The following is a 26,217-nucleotide window of genomic DNA, read 5'->3' on the forward strand; positions in this document are numbered from 1 at the left end:
GGCTGAATCACTTGCTCACAGCCCATTCCCTATAACGCCCCAATAAACATTGAAACCCAAAATACTGAATTCTCTGGTCGTGACGTCACACACGAAATGTGTTAGCCAAGTGGTCTGACGTCATTCTTCGACATTACTCGATGTCTAATTGCGCACATCATTTTAACCGGATGACGTCACGGGCGAGTAAAAATTGTGTGTGTTGACGTCACGCCGTCCTCGTGATGTGTCGTGACGTTTGGCCACCCCCTGACGTCACGCGTAATGGCGGCCGCGAGCTGCTGAGTCCCGCGCATTACCAGCACCCTACTCCGGTCGCTCGCCGCCGCTGCCGCCCCTCCGCTCCGCGCCGCCGCGGTGAGACGGCCTCCCTTGCCGGGCTCGGGCGTCGCGTCGAGGTTCAGTCATCGCCGCTCGGCAAGGCGGGGCTTGGTGGACAGGCGAGTGCGCGCGGGTGCAGGCCAAAGCCCACTGTCTTGCCTGAGTGGGTCGTCCAGGAAGACTTCGCCTCGGCCCCCCCTGGTTGAGAGACCCCCCCGGGGGGCGCGTGAGGGGTGTTTTGTCCCTGACAGGAAGGCGCGATCTAAGAGATTCGGAGTTCTGATCTTGGAGCTGCACCTCTAGGCTGTGTCCGACGCGAGTTTTACGCTTCGTTAATGAGAAGAAAAATACTTCAAAGTTCCGGATGTAAGGTTACGACACAGTCCAGCTCCAGTATTTAAAATGCAGTGTGCCGGAAGTTAGAAAGAAATACACGCAGCCTCGCTGTGCATGTAAGTTCCTAGACGAGAGCCGTGTGTGGTTCGTGTCGTGTCTGTGTGCCATGCAAACGAGGCGCGGACTGAACCGCGATTTCAACTAAAATGTCCGTCTCTGAACTGCCTCGTAAGCGCTCGTGGCAGGTCGTCACGCAGCGTTGTGTGCCGCTGGGTGCTTTATTAGCGCGCTAAGCAAACACTCGGCGCCGACACTGTCGTACGTGGACGAATGTGCACGTTCGGAGGCGCGGTCGTGTGGTGGCGTCTTGGTTGACGGTGGACTCCCACTGTTCATCAAGTATTAAACGTCCGTCTTTCTGGCGAAGGTGGCCGAGGTGCCTTCATTCTTAGTCGCTGGCCAGGCAGTAAGTAGTAATGTTTTTATTCGTCCAGGAAAGCCTCACCCAGTCTTGAGATTTAATTTCGTCAGGAATGTCCGAATACGGTTTAATGTTTGTACATTTCCGTTCAAATTAGTGTTTGGCATGTGGCAGAAAAGCGGAGAACGCCGAGAAAATCGCACGTATCCGATGGTGTACTGTGCCTGGAATCCCCTGGTCTGTTTCACATCTAAATAATACCCAGGCTCAAACACAGCTTCCGAGATCGGAATAAATTGTGCGCACTAAGTGCTGACTAGTTTTGGTGCAAGGACCAGGTGCAGGGGCTGTGTCTGACCTCGGTCGTGACCCTCGGGAGCCTCCCCCTGTGAATGAGAGAACTCCTTTGGTCCTCGCGTAGCGGTGCCAAGTATGCGCGTGTTTGGCCGGCGCGACGCGCACATTGAAGGCTGTCGCGTCTGAAAATGCTCGAGGCCCGGAGCCAAACCCAGGCTCATCGGCAAAAAAAGAAACCACAGTAACATCTTTGTACCTTATTTTTCAACAATTTACCCTTGCTCGTGGTGCCCGGTCTGTCTTGAAAAAGCAATGTGTTACTGGGCTCAGGCTTGGTTATTTAAACAATTCCTACATACCCACATACCTTATTGTTGTATATATTTTCCTTTTAAGGTAGTGTTATCAATAAATGTGTCGAGTTTTAATTATTAGTGTCTACTTGCTACCAAATGCAATGTTGTAACTTTTTCTTATTATAATGTTATTCATATTCTTAGTTTTTTCGGTAAAGTCACGTTGAAGAGAAACAACAAAATAACAAAATATATAAAACAATAAAACATTCTCACGACGTTTCGACCATAACTCAAACGGTCATCAAAATTTATAATGTTATTGCCAAAGATTTACCGACGCTCAAAACGAACTTTCCTGCATTCGGATGTTGAGATTGGAAGAATCCAATGAGCTATGAAGTTATTTTTCACACATGTCCAGTGTTTCACGGGCCTGACTATTTTATGAGATTCTCAAGTCATAACCCGTCTAGGGTTTGCCTGTGTAAACAAATGCTGTTATAAAACATTAGTCTGGAGGAGCCTTGGCCTGATGTACTGTAAATATTTGATTTCATTCAGATGGATTTTTGTCATTTCATGATGCATCCACCGACTTTTCTTCCATGTGCTTTCCTTTTAGAAGACATGTATACATTTGCACCACCCTTATAGCACGTGGCTATCATGAAGGTGCTAGATTTCACAGATGGGTATAATCTGTAGTCCTGTATGCTATATACCAATCTACAAATATAAATACATTCATCTCTATCTCCTTACCCACTTCCCTAAATTCATACGTACCTACCATCCCACCCACAATGAGCTAAACAAGCATTGCTATTATTTACCGGTTTACCTTGTGTTTGTGCTTTCAGATACCTACCTAAAAGGGGCAACGTGTATTTGTAGCCATAGGTGTGCACTAACGTCCGCTATAAATCAGGCGGCAGTCAGCTGAAGCTACCTGGAATTTTATCATTCGTAAATCATAATAACTGAACCACCAGTGTCTGGGAAAGATTAGTAAGGTGGGTGTGGAGCAGTACCGACATGCGGGGTAACTGAGCAAGTGCATGCAAGCAGCAATTGCTCTGGTGGTCCTCAAAAAGATTGCTGGAATAATGTTTTTGGGGATAATTATTATAATACTATTGGAGGTTGCGTTCACTGCCCGGAAACCTGGCAAAGTGTCTGCGTTGTGGCTACGTGAGATTAGCGTCGCCACGAAACGACAGTCGAGCACATGTCCCTGCAAGAAGCACACACTGCACTTGGGATTCCTGGGATTTCTTTAGCAAATATGAAAATGCCAACGTTTAAATAATGCTCCCCAAATGACTGAAACCCCCACGAAATAGTCACAATTTACATGTCACATTTTCCTTTGTTACTGATGCTGAATACCCTGCACTTTGATTTTTTTTGGGACTGAAGAGATGCAACTTGTTATTTCGAATTTGGAGAAAAAAATATATGAAGATGAGCACATGCCTCAATCAGCACTTTTGAATTATCCCTAGCTTCAAAGTTTAACAGACTAACGCGAGGTTCATTAATTCATGATTTGTGCACACCACACAATGGCTATTGGAACAGAGATCTATAATACAACACTAAATGTGTTAACAGCAGGGCATGAGGTGGCTGCACACAGTTTATATGAGGTCAAGAATTATATTTGGCCAGTTCCCTGCGTTACAGTTCCCGTCCTGGTTCGTTTGTCTACTTGTGCCAACCTAGCTTGTGCCAGACTATCATGGTCACCATAGTAGCTGCCGTTCAAGAGGGCAGGTTAGCCTGCCTCACAGACAGGTTAATGTTTACGTTTGAGAGAGGCAGCCAACCTTGACGATCACTCAGGAGGTTATAAACACGGCGGGCTTCTGAATCAACCTTGTTTTCCGTGTACATGTCCATGTATCAGCTAGGATCCATCTCACCTGATGCAAATAATAAGCTATATAGTTACCTAAGTATTACATACTAAATCAAGCCTTGTCATCTTTTACTGAACCTTTTGTGTTTTGTCAGTATACAGAGCCAGTCATTGTGCATTGAAAAATCGTTTTGCTCGTGGTCATGTGGTGTTTATGTAGTCTTGTGCTGCTGCTATGAAACAGTTTGGCTGTTACCATTGTTTTGCTGTAATGCGTAATCTTAATGGCTAGTTATATGACCGTGTTCTAAAATAGATCAATATGCTGCATTGACGCCGCATTTAAATGCATGCTTGCAACATGTTAATTGTTTCCACTCAGTGGAACCGGTCAAAGTTAGTGCTATTTTTAATCTGGGTTGTTTATAAATCAATCTGCAGAGAATTGTGAGCTGTCTGATTACAACACAAGACGTGAAGCGCCAGTGCAGACCGTCTGAAGAGAAGTGCGGCCTACGACGTCGAGTGCTTTAACTGCTCCACTTGCTGCCCGCATGACATGGTGGTCCCAAGCGTATAGAACACTTGAACAAGGAACTTAAAGGGTGATGCAGCCCAAACGGCAAATGGCACTGGTAGATGAAATTCATACGTACCGTGTGATACACGTGACTAAAACTTTAATGTATACTCTACCTTATTAATGAAGCTGCAAGCTTGTGTCGTACAGCCTGTGATGGACACGTAAAGCACTCTGTCAATCGACTGCTGGTTGAGGGCTTGCCCACACCGTGTGGGTTATTGACCGCACTTGATCACGCTGGTGAGTGCGGGTTGGTGAAAGCAGGAACCATAGACATCAGTAGATGGCAGCTACACGACCCTCTACCACCCACGTAGCCACGCAGCAGCGTACGAAGCAGCGTACGAAGCATGTTTTGGACATTGTGGCCACCCATCCAAGCACTGTCCAGGCTGAAAGCCTGCTTAGCTTCCAAGATCTGGCGCGTCCTGTTTAATGTTGTCACAGTACCGAGGTGTGTAGCTATGGGATAAGCTCTGTTAAACTAAAGGCACAGCTCCATTCTGTATCCCAGCCTATTGGCTTTCCAGACCAATATTATCCAGCAGCATTTGTTTCAGTGAGAAAACGTCAAACCAGTTTAAATTGGTGGGATCCCATCGTCAGCTCGGCTTGTTAAAATTGCTGCCGAGTTTGCCAGGTGTGTTTAGCAGAGGATGCAGTTCTGCTTATATAAATGCTTTTCCCCATGAAAGGCCGCAACAAACGTACAGTGAGTTTCTGTTTCACTGCATTTCTTTGAGATACTCAAGTATTTTGATGGCCTGCAGCATTGCCCACATTCATCGCCACCCCACTGCTATCCTGCCTTTGTTGTTACGACGCACCCCACCCTCTGGAAGTTCCTGCCCAAACCACTCCCCCTGGTCCTATCTCTCTGCTTTCAAAGCTTGCCTCAAAATATTCCTCTTCAACCCCCGTTCTTACAAACTGCCTTAATTTATACATTTTCTCTCCTACCCATTCCCTGCCCAGTCCCTCCCCATTCTCCCTCTGTATTCCTGCGCTCTGAGACGTTGGTTACATCGTGGTTTCATTGCAAATGTAACGTGGTTGGCGTTTTCAATGTCGAAGATTTAACTGGTGACGTGGTTGCCCTGTGCCGCTGGCCGCAGGGTGTCCCTTTTGGCGGCTGACGGCAGCCGGTGATATGGCCGATGCGTGTCCTCCCCACAACGACAGCAACGCCTCGCCCGGTCGCACACAGTTGCAGGTCACCGGTGAGTGAGCGAGCGACGTCACCGCGGTTTGCGTCATACACATGCTCAGTGCCGAAATGGGTGCCGGTATCCATTCGATACGCCAGTGCTACAACAAGCATAGTTTCAGGTGGGCACTTCCACTAACGTGGATTCAAGTATATACGCAAGTTAAAGACAACATTCAAACCGGTCGGAACAGTATGTGGGCTTTCGTTGGGTATAAGACTATGAGGGAAGATGGATGGTGGTTAAGAATCGTGACAGCGGCAGCCAAGGAATGGAGGGGATAGAGGAGGTCCACTGGGGAGATCGTGCGATGAAATCAGCTTTTGTGTAGGTGCTAGGCGGAGAGGCCTTTATCCAACAGATGATTGATCGTGACCGATAGTGATGATCGTTATATCGTGTTGTGGAATTTTTTATCGAGGCAAACCCAATCGCATCCCCCCCCCCCCCGCACACGGTGAGTTACCTGGAAATACCATGAGCCATGGAGGGTGGGGCACTCTGGCATGACAACAGCGACGCTACCCGAGCCTCTCGCACGCGGACGATTCTGCGTCACGGTGACAGGCAGGTCTGACGAGATGGGGTCGGAGGGGGGAGTCGTACCACTGTGCACAGGGGCTCAAGATGAGGGGGGCCTCCCAAAATTTACAATAAAGTGTTTTTCATGTGCCTGGGAAGGAATCGGGGCCGCTAACCACATTTTTATCTCCACTTGCCTGGTTACGGGAAAGTTGACTGTTAGGGTTTCCTTGCGCAACGTTCCCATTGCCTGAGGCGCGTCTGGTTGTGTTTTGAGTGCGTGCTATGTGCGTAGTGCACGGGACAGAATCGGTCTGTGTTGAATATTTAATTAAGTCTTTTGCACGTAAGCAAGATTTGGTGGAAATGCAACCTTCTTAATGCTTTCATTATATTCTCCAAAGCATTTTAGACATAGTTGCCTTGCGCAAGGCCTGTCTGTGTATCATATGGACCGTTGCGTAATGGGCGATGCGGGTGTGGAGGGGGTGGTGGTTGTTTACGGCGCATTAAGCGATCGGTCGTTCGTCGTGGTGACGCGGGAAGCTCATGGGCTGGTACAGCGCTCTTATTGACAGCTTCCCGACCGCACTGCCTTGGCTGAGTATTTTTCAAAGGTAGAGCCAAACATACTTGGGCGATCATGTGCGGTAGTAAACCAGTTGACCGAGTCAAATGTTTTCGTGAGTCAGTTCCCCTCGTACGTGGTTTCACACTGTAGCTCGCAATGTTTGTGTGCCGTTGCTCCCGTCATGTCTCTTAAATCACAGCCAACCAGGTTGGAGAAATCTCGCAATGAACAAATATAAAAAAAAACTTACCACATTCTTCATGAACGATTCCTGATAACAGAAAGTTGTAAAACAGGCTGACGTTTCAGGGATTTTTTTTTAGTTATTTGGCAGCGTGAACGGTGAATATTTTTGACTTGTGCACCACTGCCAACCAAGTCCCATAATTTGAGCACCACCATGCTATGAACCCAAACTGAGTTTGGATCCCCGCCCAGCTGACACCAGTGGCGAGTTTTATACCAAGCAGTCCTTGTCCCCTCACTTCTCTCCCCCTTTCATACAGTTTTCTAACAATCGTATACTTTTATAACAAATAGTCAGTGATCGAGGTTAAACACTCTTAATGCTTTGTGTGACTTACGTCAGCAACCTGACATTCAGGTAGCATAAGCTATTATTGCACTGCACCGCTTATTACAATTACAAATAGTATGCAATTATACCCATGACCTGCCGCATCAAATGTAAGTGTTCGTTCTCCACTGTATTTCTTCTTAGATCAGTACTGATCTTCTGGCATCTTCTGGTGTAATTTTGTCCAAGGATCGTGACCTTGGGCTCCCTTAACTGGTCCTACCATAGTAGTGGTGCTCAGTGTCGCGATCGCGCCGGCTAGACTCAGGTTTTGTCATCCTTTTTTTCTCCTTTCCACCCCTCCGGCCGTAATCTTGCTTTTGGATTGTCATCGTCTTTATCCATATGATAAAATTGTTTTGATGTTTGGATATTCAACATTTACCAATCATTCGTACTTAAGAGACGATGGCAGCCTGCTGGGTCACACCACCCCCTCGTGCGCCGTGTGGTTCCCGCATAGGTGCTCGCTATCGGCGCTCACCCCAACAGCCTGCTGAGGCTATCGCGGGAATGTTTGTCTTTGTGTGCCCGCCTCTGCCGGCAGTGGTGAGCGCCCGACTTCACGGCGTGAAGCGGAGCCTCATCGGCGGCAACCCCTACGTGGAGCTGCTGGTGGACGGGCAGGTGGACACCTCCAAGAAGACGGAGAAGCAGAGCTTCTCCCCCAACCCTCAGTGGTCCGAGCACTTCACCGTGTAAGCGCATGCTTCGCCCAACCCCGCTGGTGGCCGCGCCGCTGCCGACCAGCGATGCCGCGGGGACCGCCGTCGCCGGCCCGATGAGGCCTGTTGTGACTTCTGTTTATACACGAACCATTAAAACCCCTTATAGCTCATCGGATTTCTCCAATATAAATACATATTCCGATTCTAAGTTAGCACAGGGTCCTCACGGTACAGGTGGTTTTCTAAGCCGAGCCGGAACCAAAACCGTGCTACGCTGGCCTCTCTCGAGACATCTGAATCTGGCTCAGAGGTGACTTGGGGATGCCTTCATCCAGCAGTGGATTGATCATGGCCGACGATGATAATGATGATAAACTGGCGCCCTGTTGCCCGCAGCATGGCGGCGCCCACGAGCCGGCTGGAGTTCCGTGTGTGGGCCTACTACCCGCTCAAGAACAACTCCCTGCTGGGCCGTGCTGTCGTCGACATCCACAAGGAGCTGCTTGAAAATCACGGCAGACGTACGTAGCAGCAGCGGAGGTGGCAATGATGGTTGCGGTAGTGGTGGGTGGTGGTGTTTGTGGTGGCGATGGAGATTTTGGTGTTGGCGGCGGTGATGGTTGTGGCGTTAATGGTGGTGGATGATGGTGGTGCTGGAAGCAGTGGTAACAATGGCAGCAGGTGGTGGTGGCAGTGGTATGGTGGCGGTGGTTGTCGTGGTGGCGGTGGTGACATTGGCGGCGTTTGGTAATGGTGGTGGTGGGTGGCGGTGCTGGTGATAGGATTCCTCATCATGGGGACCACCAGATTGGTGGTGGCAGCAGCGATGTCCAGAGAGTGGAGTTCCATCTTAAAACCCAGGGCCACCCTGTCATTCACGTGGAACGCCGCCGCTTTGTTGATAAGCGGAGTCTGAGGAGGAGGGAATGGGCACAGGGTAGGAAGGGGAGGGGAGACCCAAACGAATAATTGGAGGAAAACGGGGGTCCTGGGTGGAAAGTTTGGACACGGTCGCTTGGATACCTTGCCCACAATACAACAAATGGTGGGTTAATAGAAGTAAAGCTCCCAGGGTTCACAGGGGGCTTCCTGCGCCTGCCTGGTGACGTCGCGCTTCGCACAATAACTCAAGAAACTGGTTTATTATGCTGACACCTTACTGTTTATTTGTATATTCAGATTTCTCCATTTGTAGTTAAAAAGTTCAGATTATGGCCAATTATACCCATTACAGGTTTTATAGTGGCAATTTTAATCCATTCATGCGGTGTTTAGACTAACAACTAATCCGATTTGCTGGGTAAAAACCAGCGCACGTGTGTATGATTAAAGTGACTGAATGTCAAATCACAAGTAAAGCGCCAAATGGCAAAATCTTGCAATCAGGACTTGTCTGGCATAATTTCAAAAACTCATCTGCTCCTACCACTCCCCCGCCCCCCGGTGTGCCCCCCTTTCCACGCGCCCCCCCCCCTAGTGGAGAACGTGTGCTGCAAGCTGCCGCTGACGGCCGAGAACGGCAAGGTGCGCAGCCCGGCCGACGAGCTGGAGGTGTGCCTCGATGCCATGACGGTCGACATGGCCGCCCTGTGCGTGGGCACGGACAGCGGCGACACGGAGGGTGCGCGACACTTCTCTCTCCCGTCCTCTCCACTCCACTCCCGTCCTCTCCCCTCCACTCCCATCCTCTACCCTCCCCTCCTCTTCTCACCACTCCTGTCCCCTATCCTTTCATGTCGACCCCTTCCCTATCTTCCCCCTTATCTTACCCACCTGCCTTTGGTGTATCTGCACGTTTGTCTACTGTGCTCTCCGTGTGCTGTTGCAATAACACTGCCCTCCAGACCCCTCGCTGGATTTCCTGGTCCGTGACTCTCATCACTTGGGTCATTCATGTAAAGTCAAATTGCACGTGGACTTGCGTTGGTGCGAGGGTGACGCTCTGCCTCTGGCCGGGGGTTGTGACTTGCTCTAGTGTGACACGAGGGATGGTGTCGTTGTGCTGTCTCAGTGGCCGCTGCGCTGAAGAACGGGGACGTGAGCCACGCGGGAGAGGACAAAGAGCCCGACAGCTCCCCCTCCGACACGAGCCCGGAGCGTTCATCGCAGGCACCCCCACCGGTCCCTACCTCCGCGCGGCCCAGACCCAAGTAAGCGGCCTCCCCTGCCCCGGAGCGACCCTCCCCGCTCGCGTCTGCACCGTGACCTAAGCGCTTACGCGTTGGATCTTATCAACGTTGGCTCAGGCCGCTTTCAACGACGTCAGCGTTGACTCGCGTGACCTCGACGTTTAAGCGACCCCGGCCACGCCCTCAGCCATGGCCGCGGCCGCTCATGGTCACAGAGCACCTCGCTTAGTTTGCTCACTGGGTTGAATGCACCTAACCCGGCTGAAGGTTTACGGTCCATCGACATTGGGGACTGTGTGGATATTTGTTTATTTTATAAACACGATCTACGACTCGACACCGTCCTGCAATGTCTTTCTACACATATGACCTGGACACTGGTATCAACATCATTGCACATGGAGGTGGCACTGCTCGTGCTGCCTGACGTCAGGAAAACTACTTCCCAATAAATACGAATGCGTCACTATGCCAACCGATGCCTCCTGACGCCTACTGTTTGCTCGTCGCGGCAGATCCGAGGTGGACCCGTCACGAACAGGCGAGGCGTCGGGGGACAGTACCCACGCCCGCCTCTCCATGGTGGAGTTGGGGGTGAACGGCAATGGGGAGGCTGGGCCCTCGGGCAGCCGCAGCAACCCGCGCCCGCGCCGGCCACCGCCGCCGGCACCGCCAGCGCCGCCCCCCACCGTGCAGGCCAACGGCACCGGTAAGTGTGCCGGGCAGACGATTCGTCTGCCAGCACCCTGCTTGCAACCGCACGCTGGCGGCTTCTCTTTCGTTATGTATTCCACGAAGATGGCTGGGTGGCTTAGCTGGAGCTGTATGAACACTAAAGTTGACTTATCCGCTGTTATTATAGTCTATACTTGATATAGTCCACTGTTGATATAGTCTGTTAAACACCCACTGGGTGATTTAGTGGTCAGAGGGATGAGTTGGCACCACTGAGAAATTGGGTACGAATCCTGGTTTCAGCCTCCTGTTATTAAACCAGGTTCTCAAATGCAAGCGAGTTGATGGTGTCACCCCGGACACCAAGAACTGCACAAAATCAACATTCACACTACATTTGGTTCTGCACCGAATTTGGATAAATTTCAGGTCTGAGATTTTAAAATATCGGGTCGAACGTCACGCGACGAGCATTACGCTCGTACGGCAGAGGAGGTGGAAAGGTGCTGCCCTCTACTGATGGACCAGGCTACTTGAAGGGATCTCAGTGGTAGTTCGGTGATATTCACTTCATGGGAATGTTTGCACTGCTCCGAGAGATCCAAATCGATTTGTTGTCTCACAACCGGGATGAAATTGTGGGGAAATGACCACGTGTTTTTATGATATGCAATCTCTTCCTCTTGTCTGTCGGCAACAGTAGGAACGGCTGCGGTCGCATGCGCCACAGCCGCTGCTGGCACTGTCCCTTTGCCCGCGCCTCCTTCAGCCCCCACCCCCGCGTCTTCCACGCTGCCCGACTTGCAGAGCCAGGACCAAACGCCGCTTCCGCCGGGGTAAGGCGTCCCACTGCGCTAAACTACGATGCGCCCTAGGCATCAGGGTCCACGATAATTGTATTGTCCGTTTTTGACAAAATATTATTCCTTCCTATTTTCGTTGCTTGTGAAGCAATGGAGTAGTAGTTCATCAAATTATTTGTTTCTTTCGTGTAACTGACAGCATTGCATTATAAGCATTAATTATTGTAACGTTCTCAAGATTTTCCAACTTATGCAGGCTTATTTTGAGCGAACTGCAATGCAGTAACATTGTGAATTACAATTACAGATTATTGGGAAAATTATATCACAATATTCGTCGTAATTTAATGAAAAATTTACATTGTGGAAATCCTACTGCCACCCTTTGGGGTGGTGATGTTACGCGGTGTGGGGCGACTGCGTTGACCGGCGGTGCCCCCCCCCACCCCCCGACCACCGTGTGCTGCAAGGTGGGAGCAGCGAGCCGACCCCCATGGCCGACTTTACTTTGTGGATCACAACACCAAGACGACGACGTGGGAGCGGCCGCAGCCGCTACCGCCCGGGTAGGGCCAGTTACCCGCTACGCCCGGCGCCTTTATTGATGCGCTCATGTGTGTATTTGTGTGTTGGGATGCGTGGTGAGGTTTGTGTTAAGGGGTGTGTGTTGGGGTGTGTATGTTGGGTGCGTGTGTGTTGGGCAGCAAGAGTGTAGCAGTTTTCGCACTGCGCTGACACCCAGCAATTAGTAATGTTCAGGTTAACATGAGTGGTGAATTTCTGAACTGGTTCTGGGACTCTCTTCCATAAACTCAGCCTTACATGAGTACCTAGTGCAATGTATAAACACATTGTACCAGGTATTGGGGAGGCAAAGTTGGCCGGGTGTGGTGCTAGCCACACCAGCTCCTCGTGCGCCGTTCCGACCTTATGTGCTTGCTAACAGCACAGTAGTCTTTAAGGTCATACAGGGGATCTTTGTGTTAATTGCCATGCGAGTGTGCGTATTGGTGGGGCATGTTTGTACTTGGGCGTGTGTTGGGTGTGTGTGTGTTGGTGATGCACCCTGCCATGGCTGACTCTAAAGCTCCCAGTGTAGACGTGGCTGTGTGTGCGTTGTTGCCCCCCGCCACAGCTGGGAGCGGCGTGTGGACGTGCGCGGGCGCGTGTACTACGTGGACCACAACACACGCACCACCACGTGGCAGCGGCCCACCACCGAGTCGGTGCGCAACTTCGAGCAGTGGCAGTCGCAGCGCAACCAGCTGCAGGGAGCCATGCAGCTCTTCAACCAGCGCTTCCTCTTCCAGGTGCCAGCCGCTCGTTCTCCCACTAACTCGCCCACTCACTGATGGGGATTCCCTTGCTCGTTATTTCACTCGCTACCTTGCTATCTCACTCGCACCTTCACTCGCGGTCTCCTCATTCTCTTCCTCGCTATCTTGGTTCTCTCTCACTCGCCTGCCTTCCTGCCCAGCATGTTGTTCATATAATGTGTAGGATATCATTTGGACTTGCATATCATTTTTACATATGTTATTTTATCGTTTAAAGAAAAATGTATTTTTTCCACAATTTTATCCCAATTCTGGGGTCTGGTATATATCACGAGACTAAGTATCCATTCGGGTCTCTCACAGAGCAGTGCAGTCTTTTGCGTTAGAGACCTTCCCACAGAAGTGGATATCACAGAGCTATTCTCTGAGATCCACCTGTCACCTTTTCGCGTTTTCGTACGTAAAATGAACGTGCGATCAGATCAGCACGTGAGCCGTTTCGTCCGCAACACTCATTTGTCTCCGTACACGAGCCTGCGTACAGCCCAACACATTCGCCGGTAAACTCACGGCGCCTTGAGGAGCGTGCTCGTCGGAACCCACCAGGGATATGCGGCGCCGTCTCTCTCGGTCGGCATTGCCTGTGCCGCGCGTAGCCGGTGACCGTGCGTGCGTGCGAGTGTCGGAACCGGCTGCAGCGCGCGCAGTAGCTGGGCCGTCGCGCCCTCGACTGCCGCCGTAGCGATTGTTTTGTTGTCGCCGGGACGCTCAACGTGAGTTGGGAGGGGGGGGGTGTTGCCGGGCGTGGGTGCGAATGACCTGGCATTGTTTCCTCGTTTCAGACCGGAGGTTTGCCGACAGAAAACGACCCCCTGGGTGCCCTGCCCTCTGGATGGGGTAAATGTGCACCCGCAAGGATAACGTCGGACCGTAAAAATTGGCTAAATCTTCCTGAAGATAACAACATTGATTGTACAGCGCGTGTGTGTTAATGAATGGGGGAAAGTAAAACAATAATGGAGAGTAAACATTGCAATTCTTATAACGATTGGAGGACAAAGTTCCGGTGAGTTTGTTCTCGTTCAGATGTTGTGTAACTGTTATTGATTGCAAGTTGTGGCATTATTTTGTATTCTTTTATTGTTTCCCTTCTACGTGACTTTACCGAAAGAACCAAGAATATTATTTATCGTGTTTATAATAATATAATGACCCCCTCTGCACCGGTAGAAAGCGTTGCTAGCGGAGCGCGGTGGCATCAACAGCTTTGGCCGTGATGACGTCTTGACGTCCACTCGCAGTGAAAGTCAACAGTCTGTCAATCCGCTGCTTGACGAACACGTTCCCACACTGTGTTGGTCATGGTGGTTGTTTGACCGTTTCTCACCACACTGCTCAGTGTGGGTTGGTGAGGGGGGTGCTCCTGGGCCAGGACCGGCTAAGATATCACTCCCCCACTCATCGCCAATGTGAAGAAAATCCCAAACTCATCTGTTCAGTCTCCCACTCGCGTAAAACCTTGCAGCACGGCCTCAGCAGGCGCGTCGTGCGCTGGGAGCGTGGACGCAGTTATTCGGCCTGCCCCCGTGCCCCCTCGCAATCGTAGGTTATAGCGGTATAGCGACACGATCTGTGAAATGCCCTTCTGAGCGCACGTGCGTGTGCTCGCGTAGAGAAGCGGATAGAGCAAGGCGGGCGCATGTACTTCGTGAACCACAACACACGGACGACCCAGTGGGAGGACCCGCGAACGCAGGGGTACGCCGCCCAGGCCCCGACGTACGCACGCGCACGCACACGCACGCACACCTACACGCACACGCACGCACGCACCGCACGCACACCTACACTCGCACGCACGCACCGCACGCACACCTACACTCACACGCACGCATGCACCGCGCGCACACCTACACTCACACGCACGCACCGCGCGCACACCTACACTCACACGCACGCATGCACCGCGCGCACACCTACACTCACACGCATGCCTTCACGCAACACTCGCACGCCTTCACGCAACACTCGCACGCCTTCACAACACAACTTCTCACGCCTTAACAGCACAACCGTAACACCACAACACTCGCACACCTTAACACAACGCATAAACGGACAGCTCCGTGTTTCACTCCAGTAACATTTGAACCGCTCTCTGTGAATCTGTCACTCTGTGTGTGTCCGTCTGCTGTCCTTCCCTGCTTTGTCTGCCTTTCCCGTCCACGCGCTGTCCCGCCGTGCCCGCGTGCCATCCCGCCGTCCCACAGCTGCGTTCTGAGCGAGGAGCCGCTGCCCGATGGGTGGGAGACGCGCTTCACCAACGAGGGAGTGCGCTACTTTGTGGACCACACCATGCGCACCACCACCTTCCAGGACCCCCGGCCCGGCGCCAAAGCCGCCGGGTAAAAACGGCGACCCCCAAACACACACACAGCGGCTCCCCACACGCTCCCCCCTGATCCCATCCCACACGCTCCCCCCTGATCCCATCCCACACGCTCCCCCTGATCCCATACCTGTCTGCAACATTGCCACTTTGGTGCCCACATTCCTTCCCATCTCTTACAGTCCCACCCACAATTTGGTATTCCACCCGACACGTGTTACACGTTGCTGGTCGAAATGGAGCAGGAGCGAGGTAATCGTTTTGTCCCTTCAGCTTACGGCCCCTGTGTGTCCCGTGTGTGCGTGCGTGTCTCCCAGCGGGAAGGGTGATCCCATCGCCTACGAGAGGAGCTTCAGGTGGAAGCTCGGACAGTTCCGCTACCTCTGCCAGGTAGGCCTTCGTCCCAGCCCTCCGTGCTCACGCGACCGGCGGAATGAAGTTGTTGACGTGTTTGATACGACAAGCCGTACACTCGGGAATCACCAAATCGTACAGTTGAGATGGTTAGCAAATTAGCCTACGATCAAATCACTCGCAATGCTGCAGACCTCGTCACATCTCGGAAGCTCAGCAGTTTAGAGCCTGGATAGCATTCGGATGGGTGACCACGATGCACAGCAGGTTGTTAACGAGGTTGTGGGGGGCTACATGGTGGGCAGTAAGAGGCCAGTGCAGCAAAAGCAATTGCTTTGCCCCATGCCTTCACCGACCCACACTGGCGAGGTGAAGTATGGTCAAATAACCCCCATTGTTGGGAGGATTTCCTCCAGCAGTGGATTGACAAAATGGGTTGTTTGTGTGCGTGCAAGTCCAGATGAGAGTAGATCAGGGTTTGAGGAAGGAGCAGGTTGAGTTGGGAGCTCCTCTCCGTGGTGTAACGCAACAGAGTCCGCGTTCTCTCTCCTGCCCGCAGTCGAATGCGCTTCCCAGCCACGTGAAGATCAGTGTCACTCGGCAAACGCTGTTCGAAGACTCCTACAACCAGGTGAGTTCATACCTCTCCACTACCTGGCTGCCCATCGCCAACGCTTGCTACACTCAAAGCTTCATATCTTATAAGAGTGGTATAGTGGTACGCAATTGGGCAGGTGGTATTAGCCACAGCGGGAGTGAGAGGTCCTCCGGATGTGGTGTGTTGGTTGCCTTGTGAGCTTCCCCACTCCCCTGCACCCCCACACCCCCTGCCTCCCACCCTCCATCCCCCCGCGGTGAGTGCCCTGTAACATGGATGGGAGCGTTTCCCCCGCAGATAATGAACATGAAGGCCTACGACCTCAGGAGGCGGCTCTACGTAATTTTTCGGGGAGAGGAGGGATTGGACTACGGGGGGCCCGCAAGGTACTTATCGTAGCGCTGGTGTGGGGGGATTGGGGTGATGGTTGTATGTTCCCGTTGTGTGGGTGCGTGTGTGTGTGTGCACGTACGAGGCCGGGTACACATGAGTGTGCACTGTTGTGTATCGGTGTTGTTTGAGGTCGGTGAGCAACCATGAGGTGTTGAGTATGAATAACAAGACCGCTACGTTGTAGAGTTGTACAGCGTCTCAATTGCAAGGCGCTGCATATTATGTAAGAGAGGCAGTCATCGGTCTCTCAGCGATGTTATGGGTCCCTATGTTACCGGTGCTACGAGCAAAGATGCGCACAGCACCGGTTATAAAATATCGTTTATATATATTTTTAAAGGGGTTTTGGGACCAATTCAAAGTGGGTCGGCCTCACGTGCGGCGGGCCCTTGGAAAGGAGGTCGCGGTCCGTATCCAGCTCCGCGTACCATTAGTCCCCACGCCACCGGCGTCTTCCACCCTCACGGCGTCGCTCCCCGCCTGTCCCCCGCCCCCCTCTGCGCTGATGTCGGTGAGCAGGGAGTGGTTCTTCCTGCTGTCGCACGAGGTTCTCAACCCCATGTACTGCCTGTTTGAGTACGCGGGCAAGAACAACTACTGCCTGCAGATCAACCCAGCCTCAAGCATCAACCCCGACCACCTCGCCTACTTCCGCTTCATCGGCCGCTTCATCGCCATGGTGACTAACAATGACCTGCACGGTGGCCCGCACGCTCGTGGTTACTGCCACCCCCACAGCTTTCTTATTCGTACCTATGGGACATTTTTGCCAGTGGTTACTGCGGACTTGATGCCGTGCAATAGGCATATATTTAGTGTTTGAACCTCTTAGCACTAGTTTTATTGCCAGAAAGTGTAAAGACTATTCTTATTTCAACTGCAATCGCTGTATATTATTGGTTCTTTCGGTAAAGTCACGTAGAAGGGAAACAAAATGAAAAAAATATAAAACAATAAAATTCTCACTGCTCACGTCGATCCGTGCTGCCCCTTGCTGCCCCCCTGCAGGCCCTGTACCACGGCAAGTTTATCGACACGGGCTTCTCGCTGCCCTTTTACAAACGTATGCTTAACAAGAAGCTCACCATCAAGGACCTGGAGTCGATCGATCCCGAGTTCTACAACTCCCTCATCTGGCTCAGGTGATGCCCTCCTCCCGTTCCTTGTCTCCACTTGCTACTGCTGTGGTATCGACCGCGGGTTGAGTCGGGGGCTCATGATGGCCTTGTCAAAGACGCGCTGCGCCAGTGCACAACGGCTCGCATACCTTCACGAGGTGTCCGTGACACACGATGAGGCTGAACAGAATTTTTTTTAAAGTTTAAATATTACTCAACAAATATTCTTCAAAGTATGCCTGTGTGTGTGTGTGTGGAGTGCCAAGCCGCTTAGCGGTGGGCATTTTCCACACCGATAGCCTCGTTCGGAGCGGAAGGTTGCTTTGTAACAGCGATCACTCCGGCATCGTCAAGATCAGGGTCACTTGAATGTTGAGGTCGTGCGATACAACTTGAAGAGACGTCAGCCGATTTTGCCCGTCTCCGCTAACCGCCCGCTCGATTGCGCGCCGTGCAGGGACAACAACATCGAGGAGTGTGGCCTGGAGATGTTCTTCTCCGTGGACATGGAGCTGCTAGGCAAGGTCAGCTCGCACGACCTCAAGCCGGACGGCAGCGACATCCTCGTCACGGAGGAAAACAAGGAGGAGTACATCGGGTGAGGCGACCGTGACAAGGACTGTGCTAACTGATGATTCCTAACAAGGATGAGGCCTATTATCTTGTCGTCCTGCTACTGTCGATGAGAATATTGGCACTAGTTTAACTCTGGTGAATAAATTGCTTTTACCCCTTAAATTTGATTTCTGCAGAACGTTAAAGGAGTACATATTCTTAGTTTTTTCGGTAAAGTCACGTTGAAGAGAAACAACAAAATAACAAAATATATATAAAACAATAAAAAATTCTCACGACGTTTCGACCATAACTCAAACGGTCATCATCAGGTGTGTTGGTTTGCATAAATTTATTTTTAAACGGCACATTTATTTATTTATAAAAAAACGTTGGCGTCACGCGCAGCGATTTGGCAGTTTGCCCAGGACTAGTCCATCTATTTTTTTTTTGAAAATAGGAGGGGGGAGACGAAATTTTTTATAATGTATGCTGTCTGAAAGCCACTGTAAGCGTGAACAATCAATTAAGAACTGAAATGGTTTATCAAATCTTTCCAATGATTGCTAAGATAGAATCCATCTTCTCGGTTGAAATTGTCTCTGTGCTTGTATATGTGGATAGCCTCATGAACGAATCTCTCATGGAAGCCAGATGGCTTACAAAGAACCTCCGTCTTGGAAAAGTCAATGGCATGTGAGCCTACTGAATTAGAACAATGATCTGCTACGGCCGAGGTGTTGGTCCTACCGTGTTTAAGGTCTGCTTTATGTTCACGAATGCGGTCCGAGACATGGCGTTTGGTTTCTCCAATGTAACTACTACCACAGAGGCAACTTAGTTTGTAGACACCAGGGTATTGTATGTCCGGAATCACATCTTTTACAGACGGAACCAGATCACGGATTTTATATAATGTGTTGAAACGGACCTGGATCTTGTGTTTATTCAAGATTTTGGAGATCTTTTTTGTGATCCCAGCAATGTAGGGTAAAGTGATGGTTTTGAAAGGCTCCTCAAGAGGGTTCTTCTTCATGGTTTGAGTGATAGCTTTGCGGATTGTATAGTCGGAGTAACCATTAGCCTTAAGAGCTTGGTGTACGTGCTTGAGTTCACTGCCTATGTGTTCCTGGTCGGATATGCAAACCAACACACCTGATGATGACCGTTTGAGTTATGGTCGAAACGTCGTGAGAATTTTTTATTGTTTTATATATATTTTGTTATTTTGTTGTTTCTCTTCAACGTGACTTTACCGAAAAAACTAAGAATATGAATTACTGCAGTCACGAAAGCTTTAAATCAAAAGTTAAAGGAGTAGTTGAGGGCCATGGAAGTGCATCTTCATTTCCAACCTTAATTTAATTATTTATTGTGTAACTGATCATGTGCGGTATCAGCATTGCAGATTGTAAAGTTGTAACAATTGGAAAACTTATGGTTGGGTTATGTTTAGTGAACTTCTCTTGAAAAACTTATCATTCATCTTTATTCACGCTGGAGGTACAGAAAAGTGCAGTACAATAATTTTTTATACGTGTTATAAACTTATGATAATCTACACATTGCCACGTGAAAGCTCACATCGTATCGTGAACAATTACATCACAGCAGCCCTAGCAATGAATATTTATTTTATAGAATGACCTTTTGCGTGTTGAGCCTTACTGCGTGTAACGCTCCGTATGCGCGTGCGTGCGCCTCAGGCTCATGACAGAGTGGCGGTTCTCGCGCGGTGTGGAGGAGCAGACCAAAGCCTTTCTGGACGGATTCAGCGAGGTGGTGCCGCTGCAGTGGCTGCTCTACTTCGACGAGCGGGAGCTCGAGGTGACGCCCCCCCCGCCCCCCCCCCCCCCGCCACCCCCCGCGCGTTTACACTGAGGCCAAGTTCCCGGTGTCATCACCGCCGCCAGGGCTTTAATCGATTAGCGATTCCTACGGTCTTGGAATCGATTATCAAAATCGAGTTGAATTTTCGTTGAACCAATTGGTGCACGAGAGTTTTAATCGAACGGCGTGTGCGCTTGTGATTGGTCCAGCGGCAGCCACACGTGAGGCTGGACTTTTATTTTTATAAAAGAAATTTCCGATATGTACGGAAAACCAGAAATCTATTTTATTTTGTATTTAAAAAAATGCTAAAACATGAACATCCCCTGTTGGCAGCACACAGGATGTGTGTTGTTCGTCTCCTTCGTAACTTTTGTCCTGTTCCGCCTTGTTCTGTTGGCCTAAACGGAAATTTACGTATACTTTTATTTCAGTAATAATCTTATACACACACGCGTGTTTGTGCACGTGGGCTCGTGTGTTATGTGTTTCACCAGGATAGTAATTTCTCACCCGTGCATGTGTGCGTGTTTGACTATACTCGTGTTATTTACGCGCCCCTGCATGTGTTCCTGCGCAGGTGATGCTGTGCGGAATGCAGGAGATCGACCTCGCCGACTGGCAGCGCAGCACCATCTACAGGCACTACAACCGTAGCAGCAAGCAGATCTCGTGGTTCTGGCAGGCGAGTCCCGCTCTCCACCACGTGCTTCACAGCCTCCGCGGTTGATATCAACGTGCGGCCTCGTGCTGTAGCGTTGAAAGGGGCAGGGCGTTGGATTTCGTAGTGGGGTTTTTTTTTATCGAGTGTTGCGGTTTGCATGGCAAGTGTGATGTGTGTGCACGCGTGCTGCTTGAATCGTGAGCCGGTTTACACGCGTGCGTCATTGTGTGCGTGGTGGGCACACGCCGACTCTGCCACCATGCAGGTGGTGAAGGAGATGGACAACGAGAAGCGGCTGCGGCTGCTGCAGTTTGTGACGGGGACGTGCCGCCTGCCGGTCGGTGGCTTCGCCGAGCTGATCGGTGAGCCCCCCCTCGCACCGTCAGCTGTGGCGGCGCACCGCGTTCTCACCGCCCCACCAGTAGCATGGCTGCTGTTACCTCCTTGTAGTCCGGCTTGGCGAGTAGCAACTCTTGAGATCCTCGCGACGGCTGCAGATGTTGCTGAATGAACCGCTGAGTGGCAGAGCATGAATGCATGGATAAGCAGAATTCCTTTCCGTCTCTAAATAGAAAAAAAAACATTTTAGTCCAGCAGCATTTATTGAAGCGAATAAAATCTTGGACCTGTTCAAACCTTGTGGTTCTCATCAGCAGTCACTTTTGTTCAACAAATGCTGCTGGGTTACCAGATGTTATTGGTAAGAACACTCCAATTAAACAATAGGATCCTGTTCAAGGCGATACTCGCTGTCAAACAGTTTGGGGTTTTTGGAAATATTTTCGTGTTCCAGTAACCCTTACCTCCAAAGTGGTGTGACAACACGAAACCCCCCCTCCCTTGCCTGAACCCGGATCGTACCGACTATTCCCTGCATGTTGCCACGCCAGGGAGCAACGGACCTCAGAAGTTCTGCATCGAGAAGGTGGGCAAAGAGACGTGGCTGCCCCGGAGTCACACCTGGTGAGTTCCCACACAGCAGCCGCCACCCGTGTTCACCTTTGCGCCAGCGGAGGTCCCTTATCCCGCGCGTGACCGCCGTGCGCCCGTGTCCCCCTCAGCTTCAACCGGCTCGACCTGCCGCCCTACAAGAGCTACGAGCAGCTCAAGGAGAAGCTGCTGTACGCCATCGAGGAGACCGAGGGCTTCGGACAGGAGTGACCGCCGGACTGACCGACCGCCGTTCGCCTGACCCGCTGCCCTCCGCCGCTCTCTGCCGCCCCTTCTTCCGTGCGGCACCCGAGCTCCGGCACCCCCCCCCCCCCCCGCTGTTTGTCTCCGCTCGCCGCCGGCGCTCGGCTCGCCGGCATTGGGAGTTTATTCCGAGGTGGCTTTGCGCCGTGGTCGCGGGCCACGCGTGGACCTGCGGATCTGCTCCTGCGGGGGCGTCCGTGGAGATCGCCCGCACGGCGACTGCCTCCCGCGTGTTTATTTTACAAGTTTTATGGCTCCACCTCTCCTGGGGGCGGTGCGGAGTGACTGCGTCACTCCTCCGGCGCCTGCGCTTTACCCTCCCTGTCCGTCGTCACTGCGCAGAGGGTTTTTTTCTTTTGCCGAATGGCCGAACTCAGGTCCAGACGCTCGAGAAGGTGGGGACCGCCTGCGCGAGTGAATTCCTAGCATTTGATTTTAAACCCTCGAGAAACGTGTATATTTTTATCGTATTGTATTAGTCGAAAGTAGGAAAGTCTCTTCTCTCTTTTCTACGTTGATTCTTTCAGTGTTTCACTTAAATTGCACACAGAGATTTAAAATTTCATACATGAAGTTTAACATGCGTGTCGGTGACGTGCGTGCTGCGTGTGTGCGTGCGCACTGTCATGCTCTGGTTCCGCCCTGTCCCCATCACGCAAAGGGGGCAAGGTGAGTGGGACGTCAATTTTTCGTAATGGATCTGTTTGTAAATGAACGCTCTAGGGGCGCGTTTATCAGCTCGCCCTATCAACTCGCTCTTTCACACAGCTCACGGACATCCGCTTTTGGACGTGCCTCCATGATGGTCCTCGGAAATGATTTACATGTTCGACGGTGAGACTGTACATGTATATATACGTAACACATAGTCATTTATCAATATATAGAGATATAAGTCGCGCAAGTTGTGTACCCTTTGCATTTTAGAGATGAGCTTATTTTAAGTGGGGTGGGACATCTCTTGCACACATTCTGTAATAACTTGATTTTAATTGTGATTTGCACATCGATCGTGGGGGACGAGTGCGGTGGTCTCGTTTCTATCGGCAGAACGTGACGGGGCCCCCCCAAACGCTCCCATATTGACCTTTGCTTGCGCCGTGACCTTTGCTCCTCCCGCTGCCCCTGACCTCTACATAAACTCCAGGCGAATTTGTATTCTTAATGGAGAGACTTTACCGACGCGTGCCCCAAGGATCGGGAATATTTTGCTGGGTTTCGTTGTCGTCCAATCATGTGCTTAATCGGTGACGTCACATGGTGTACTCTCTGCTTTAGCGACACCCTAAAAATTCACGTGCAGCTACAATCTCACTTCTCTAGCCGGCTTCGGGAGGTCAGGGCGATGCTGCATCATAGAGACAAACCATTCGCGGTGAGCGCACTGCAATGCAAGTTTTTTGACATGACCTTGGTCTGACCCCAGGCTGACGTTTGACCCATCATGCTGTGAGCAGTACTGTCGGTGCTGCTGCTGCATTGGAATATGTACAAAGTGTAACGATGATGGTCTATTACTGTAGCGAGGTTTATTTTAATAGGTAACCATTTAATATTTTCCTAACTTTTCGGCTGTTTCGTTGATTGAGAACGGCCGTGCGTTTCGCTTGCGTATAGATGTTATTCTTTAAAATGTTAGCTGATGGCTTCATGTACGCCTACTTTAACGCCACTGCAATATTGAAGCACAGGTCGAAGTCCGCACACTGCTGCTACCCTCCCTGCACAGCGTGCCTCTCCAGCTCTAAATACCAAGATTCACCCTGAAGGAATCGGTCCTCGAGTCCATTTGAATCCGGGCTTAAATTGGATTGAGCGCACAACTAGTAGTAGCCACGGCTATGGCAAGAGCTATACTGGATGCGGTGTGCCGGGCGCGGAAATATTTTCCAGCTCGCAGTTCCAGACGGACCTAGCCACGAAATTAATCCCCGGTTTGAATCGATTACTGACAACAGGGTTGGGCGTCCTCAGGGTAAGCCGACTCGCCTTAGTGTGGGGTAATGATTGCTGAGTCATTGGATTGCCATGCACCGTGGACAGTGCTGATTGCTGCTGCTGGCAGCACGGCTGGGTTTGGGTCGGAGTTGTGTGGCAGCCGCTGTCATGGTTCCGATTAGCACGGTTGGCTACGTACGGTGCTGAAGAGGTTCAACGTACATGTCGCACTGTGGCTCGACTCTGTTGCACATATCGCCTCTGAGCAACAGCCGATGCTCAGCCGGCAACTAGTGACGTAGGGCCGGGTTCTACAAACTATCCCATATTTAAACGAGCAGGTACTCATGGGCCGATGTCATATGTCACAATATCCCTTTAACTTCACGAGTGTCACGTGTACAGATAAACTTCACCTTGCATCGTGGCGCTGTGGACAGGAGTCCCACGAACGTGTTTAGCTCCCGTCTACCGCCTGCTCGTCTCTCTCTCTTACATCTCACTAATCTGTTGCTCTTTCTCAGCGGGTCGTAGCTTGACGGGCCACTCCGAGAACCTTGGCAAGCCACACGTCATCCGCTGGCCACCAGATAAGAACCCAGCCCCAGAGAAAATGTTTTTCAGAATGGGAGTCTGGGATGGTTTTTTTGTGTAGGCAAGGTTGAACTTCCCACGAGGTCAGTGGTTCTTAACCTGGGGTGCGAGATGCCCTTTTTGAGGGTGTGAGACATGCCAGATCTTTTTTAGAAGCTAAATCATGAAAACAAATTAAGCACAGGCACCTAAGTACAATTACTTTGTTTCATCAAACCCTCTATGTATTTATTAACGTAAATATTTTAACGATTGAGAACCAAAGGGGGGGGGGGGGGGAGGGTGCAAGGCTGCAGTTAATGTTAAGAACCACTCCACTCGGTGGACGTGACCTCGCCTGACCTGCTGAGCGTCAGCGGCAGGGACCGGTGGCTCCACTCGCTCCTTGCTCGCGCCCCCTTCGGTGGTCGGAAGTTGTGGCCGGGATGTGCCGTGCCCCTTGCGTGACATCGCTCTGAACGCCCGATACAAAAAGCGGTCAACAAGTGAATGGGCCTTAATTGCAGAGGGTGGGAGGGAGGAGCAAGCGGTTTTGGGATGTGGAGCATACCAACCAACCAGGTGGTGGCCCCTAACCCCAAGTCATCACCAATTAGCCAAACTACCGCGAGCACTCGCCCTCGGCGTTAAAAGCTACCTTGTTACCTGGCATCCAGCAACTCCGTTTGGGCCACTTTCCAGTGTTTTGATTGTCGCTCGTGGTGGCGAACGGGGAGGGCTCTGAGCGCGTCACCCGCGCGTTGCCGTGCGAGAGGCGCTGGGTGTGGAGGCCTCTTGTCAAAGGAACGCATTTTTGCCCGCTTTCACAAATGCTGCGGCGATTCCACCGGGTGAGCTGGATTTTCCAGTGACAAAGGCTACTGTAGTGTTGTGCCTAAAGTTCGTCCACAATGCTTAATTCTCAAGCACTAAAGCCCACGGAGCCGGGACAAAATGTTGCTTGTTGGTACCACGTGGTAAAAGAAACTTCGTTTTTATTCATTCCCCATAGATCGAGATTATAATTTGAGTGAAATAACACAATTCATTCTTATTGAGAAAATTGGTCCCGCTAAGTTTGATTATTTTCCCCAACCCGCAGTAACCAGTTTGGTGAATTATAGTTAAATAGCCCCTCCACGACCCGCATGGCATGGGAGATAACCTCATCCATCAGTTGTTTTTTACAGGTGCTTGCACGTGCACATGTGCATGTGAGCGACGTTATACAGAGGACGGTAATCACCAACACTGAGGATGACCTCCGTTCCGTATTCGTATGTAAACAATAAATGGCTCGTAATTTGGCCTGTTGGCATCGTTTGTTTTAGCAGTTTTGACCTTGCCGCGACCCATAAGCTCGGTCACGGCTGCTACGGCCCGGCTGGTTTTCAGTTTGCCCGCTTTTCGTGTCTGGCGTCAGCTACTCATTGGAACTTTCTTCCCTCCCCTTTGCTACTGAATATTGACGCTCTTTGAAGACTCCGCTCATGCATCTGTCTTGATTGTCCTGGAGTGATGTGACGCCAGTGAATCGTCCTCGGGAGTAAATGCGGTCACCGCAGCAGCATCATTCGCGATGCTTATGAAGGCCCGTGCCGGAATCTGCGCTGTGTGATGATGTTGATGAGATGGGGAAAACAACGAAGGCTCAAACTTTGATGAGTGGTTCTATAACAATTGTCTTGTACAAATATAATATACATATAATTTTATAAAGTATCTCATGATTTGTTTTCTTCGATATAAAAAGCCTCCGCCTCCCCTTGTCCCCCCCCCTCTCCGCTATTTAGGGAAAAGCTGTGAATTTTATAAAGTGGAGCGTCGTGCTGCAGGAGTGGATCGTTGTGGAAATGAACGTCTCACTTCTCGTTTGTAACACTTTGAAACGACAATGGACAGGTTACCTCGCGGCGCCCATTGCTGGGATAATAGTGTAAATCTATTTTTATTCTCTCTAAAAGATTACCTTTTTAGAACCTTTATCCGAAATAAAGATATCACAATCGATGCGATCGTCCTGGGTCATCGATGTGGGTGGGTGGGGTGAATGGGCATCGCCG

General features: G+C 50.9%; 1 protein-coding gene across 5 annotated transcripts; it reads left to right on the plus strand.

Moving 5' to 3' along the window:
* The first annotated feature begins 209 nt into the window (after positions 1-209).
* LOC116944260 (NEDD4-like E3 ubiquitin-protein ligase WWP2) lies at positions 210-26,164 on the plus strand. Of its 5 annotated transcripts, none has more exons than XM_032957775.2 (24): positions 210-357; positions 5,234-5,338; positions 7,544-7,694; positions 8,061-8,185; positions 9,142-9,285; positions 9,676-9,814; positions 10,309-10,502; positions 11,169-11,304; positions 11,742-11,837; positions 12,407-12,581; positions 13,391-13,445; positions 14,222-14,327; positions 14,819-14,953; positions 15,255-15,327; positions 15,851-15,922; positions 16,187-16,275; positions 16,802-16,961; positions 17,291-17,424; positions 17,858-17,998; positions 19,662-19,782; positions 20,366-20,470; positions 20,715-20,811; positions 21,340-21,412; positions 21,511-26,164. In XM_032957775.2, the coding sequence occupies exons 1-24, from the start codon at positions 225-227 to the stop codon at positions 21,608-21,610; spliced, it is 2,859 nt and encodes a 952-aa protein (XP_032813666.2). In that variant the 5' UTR covers positions 210-224; the 3' UTR covers positions 21,611-26,164. The 5 variants fall into 5 exon arrangements, with proteins under 5 accessions (XP_032813666.2, XP_032813669.2, XP_032813667.2 ...); XM_032957778.2 differs by having other exon boundaries at positions 14,222-14,306; XM_032957776.2 differs by having other exon boundaries at positions 11,172-11,304.
* Positions 26,165-26,217: the final 53 nt, after the last annotated feature.

This window comes from Petromyzon marinus, chromosome 20 (genome assembly GCF_048934315.1).
Source record: "Petromyzon marinus isolate PM22_M1 ecotype Great Lakes invasive population chromosome 20, UKy_Petmar_22M1.pri1.0, whole genome shotgun sequence".
Lineage (NCBI taxonomy): Eukaryota > Metazoa > Chordata > Hyperoartia > Petromyzontiformes > Petromyzontidae > Petromyzon > Petromyzon marinus.

Coding starts and splice junctions, on each gene's coding strand:
- LOC116944260 (XM_032957775.2), top strand. CDS start 225: ATGTGTCGTGACGTTTGGCCACCCCCTGACGTCACGCGTAATGGCGGC. Junction 12,582..13,390: donor ACCAGCGCTTCCTCTTCCAG/GTGCCAGCCGCT, acceptor TCCTCGTTTCAG/ACCGGAGGTTTGCCGACAGA. Junction 15,328..15,850: donor AGTTCCGCTACCTCTGCCAG/GTAGGCCTTCGT, acceptor TCCTGCCCGCAG/TCGAATGCGCTTCCCAGCCA.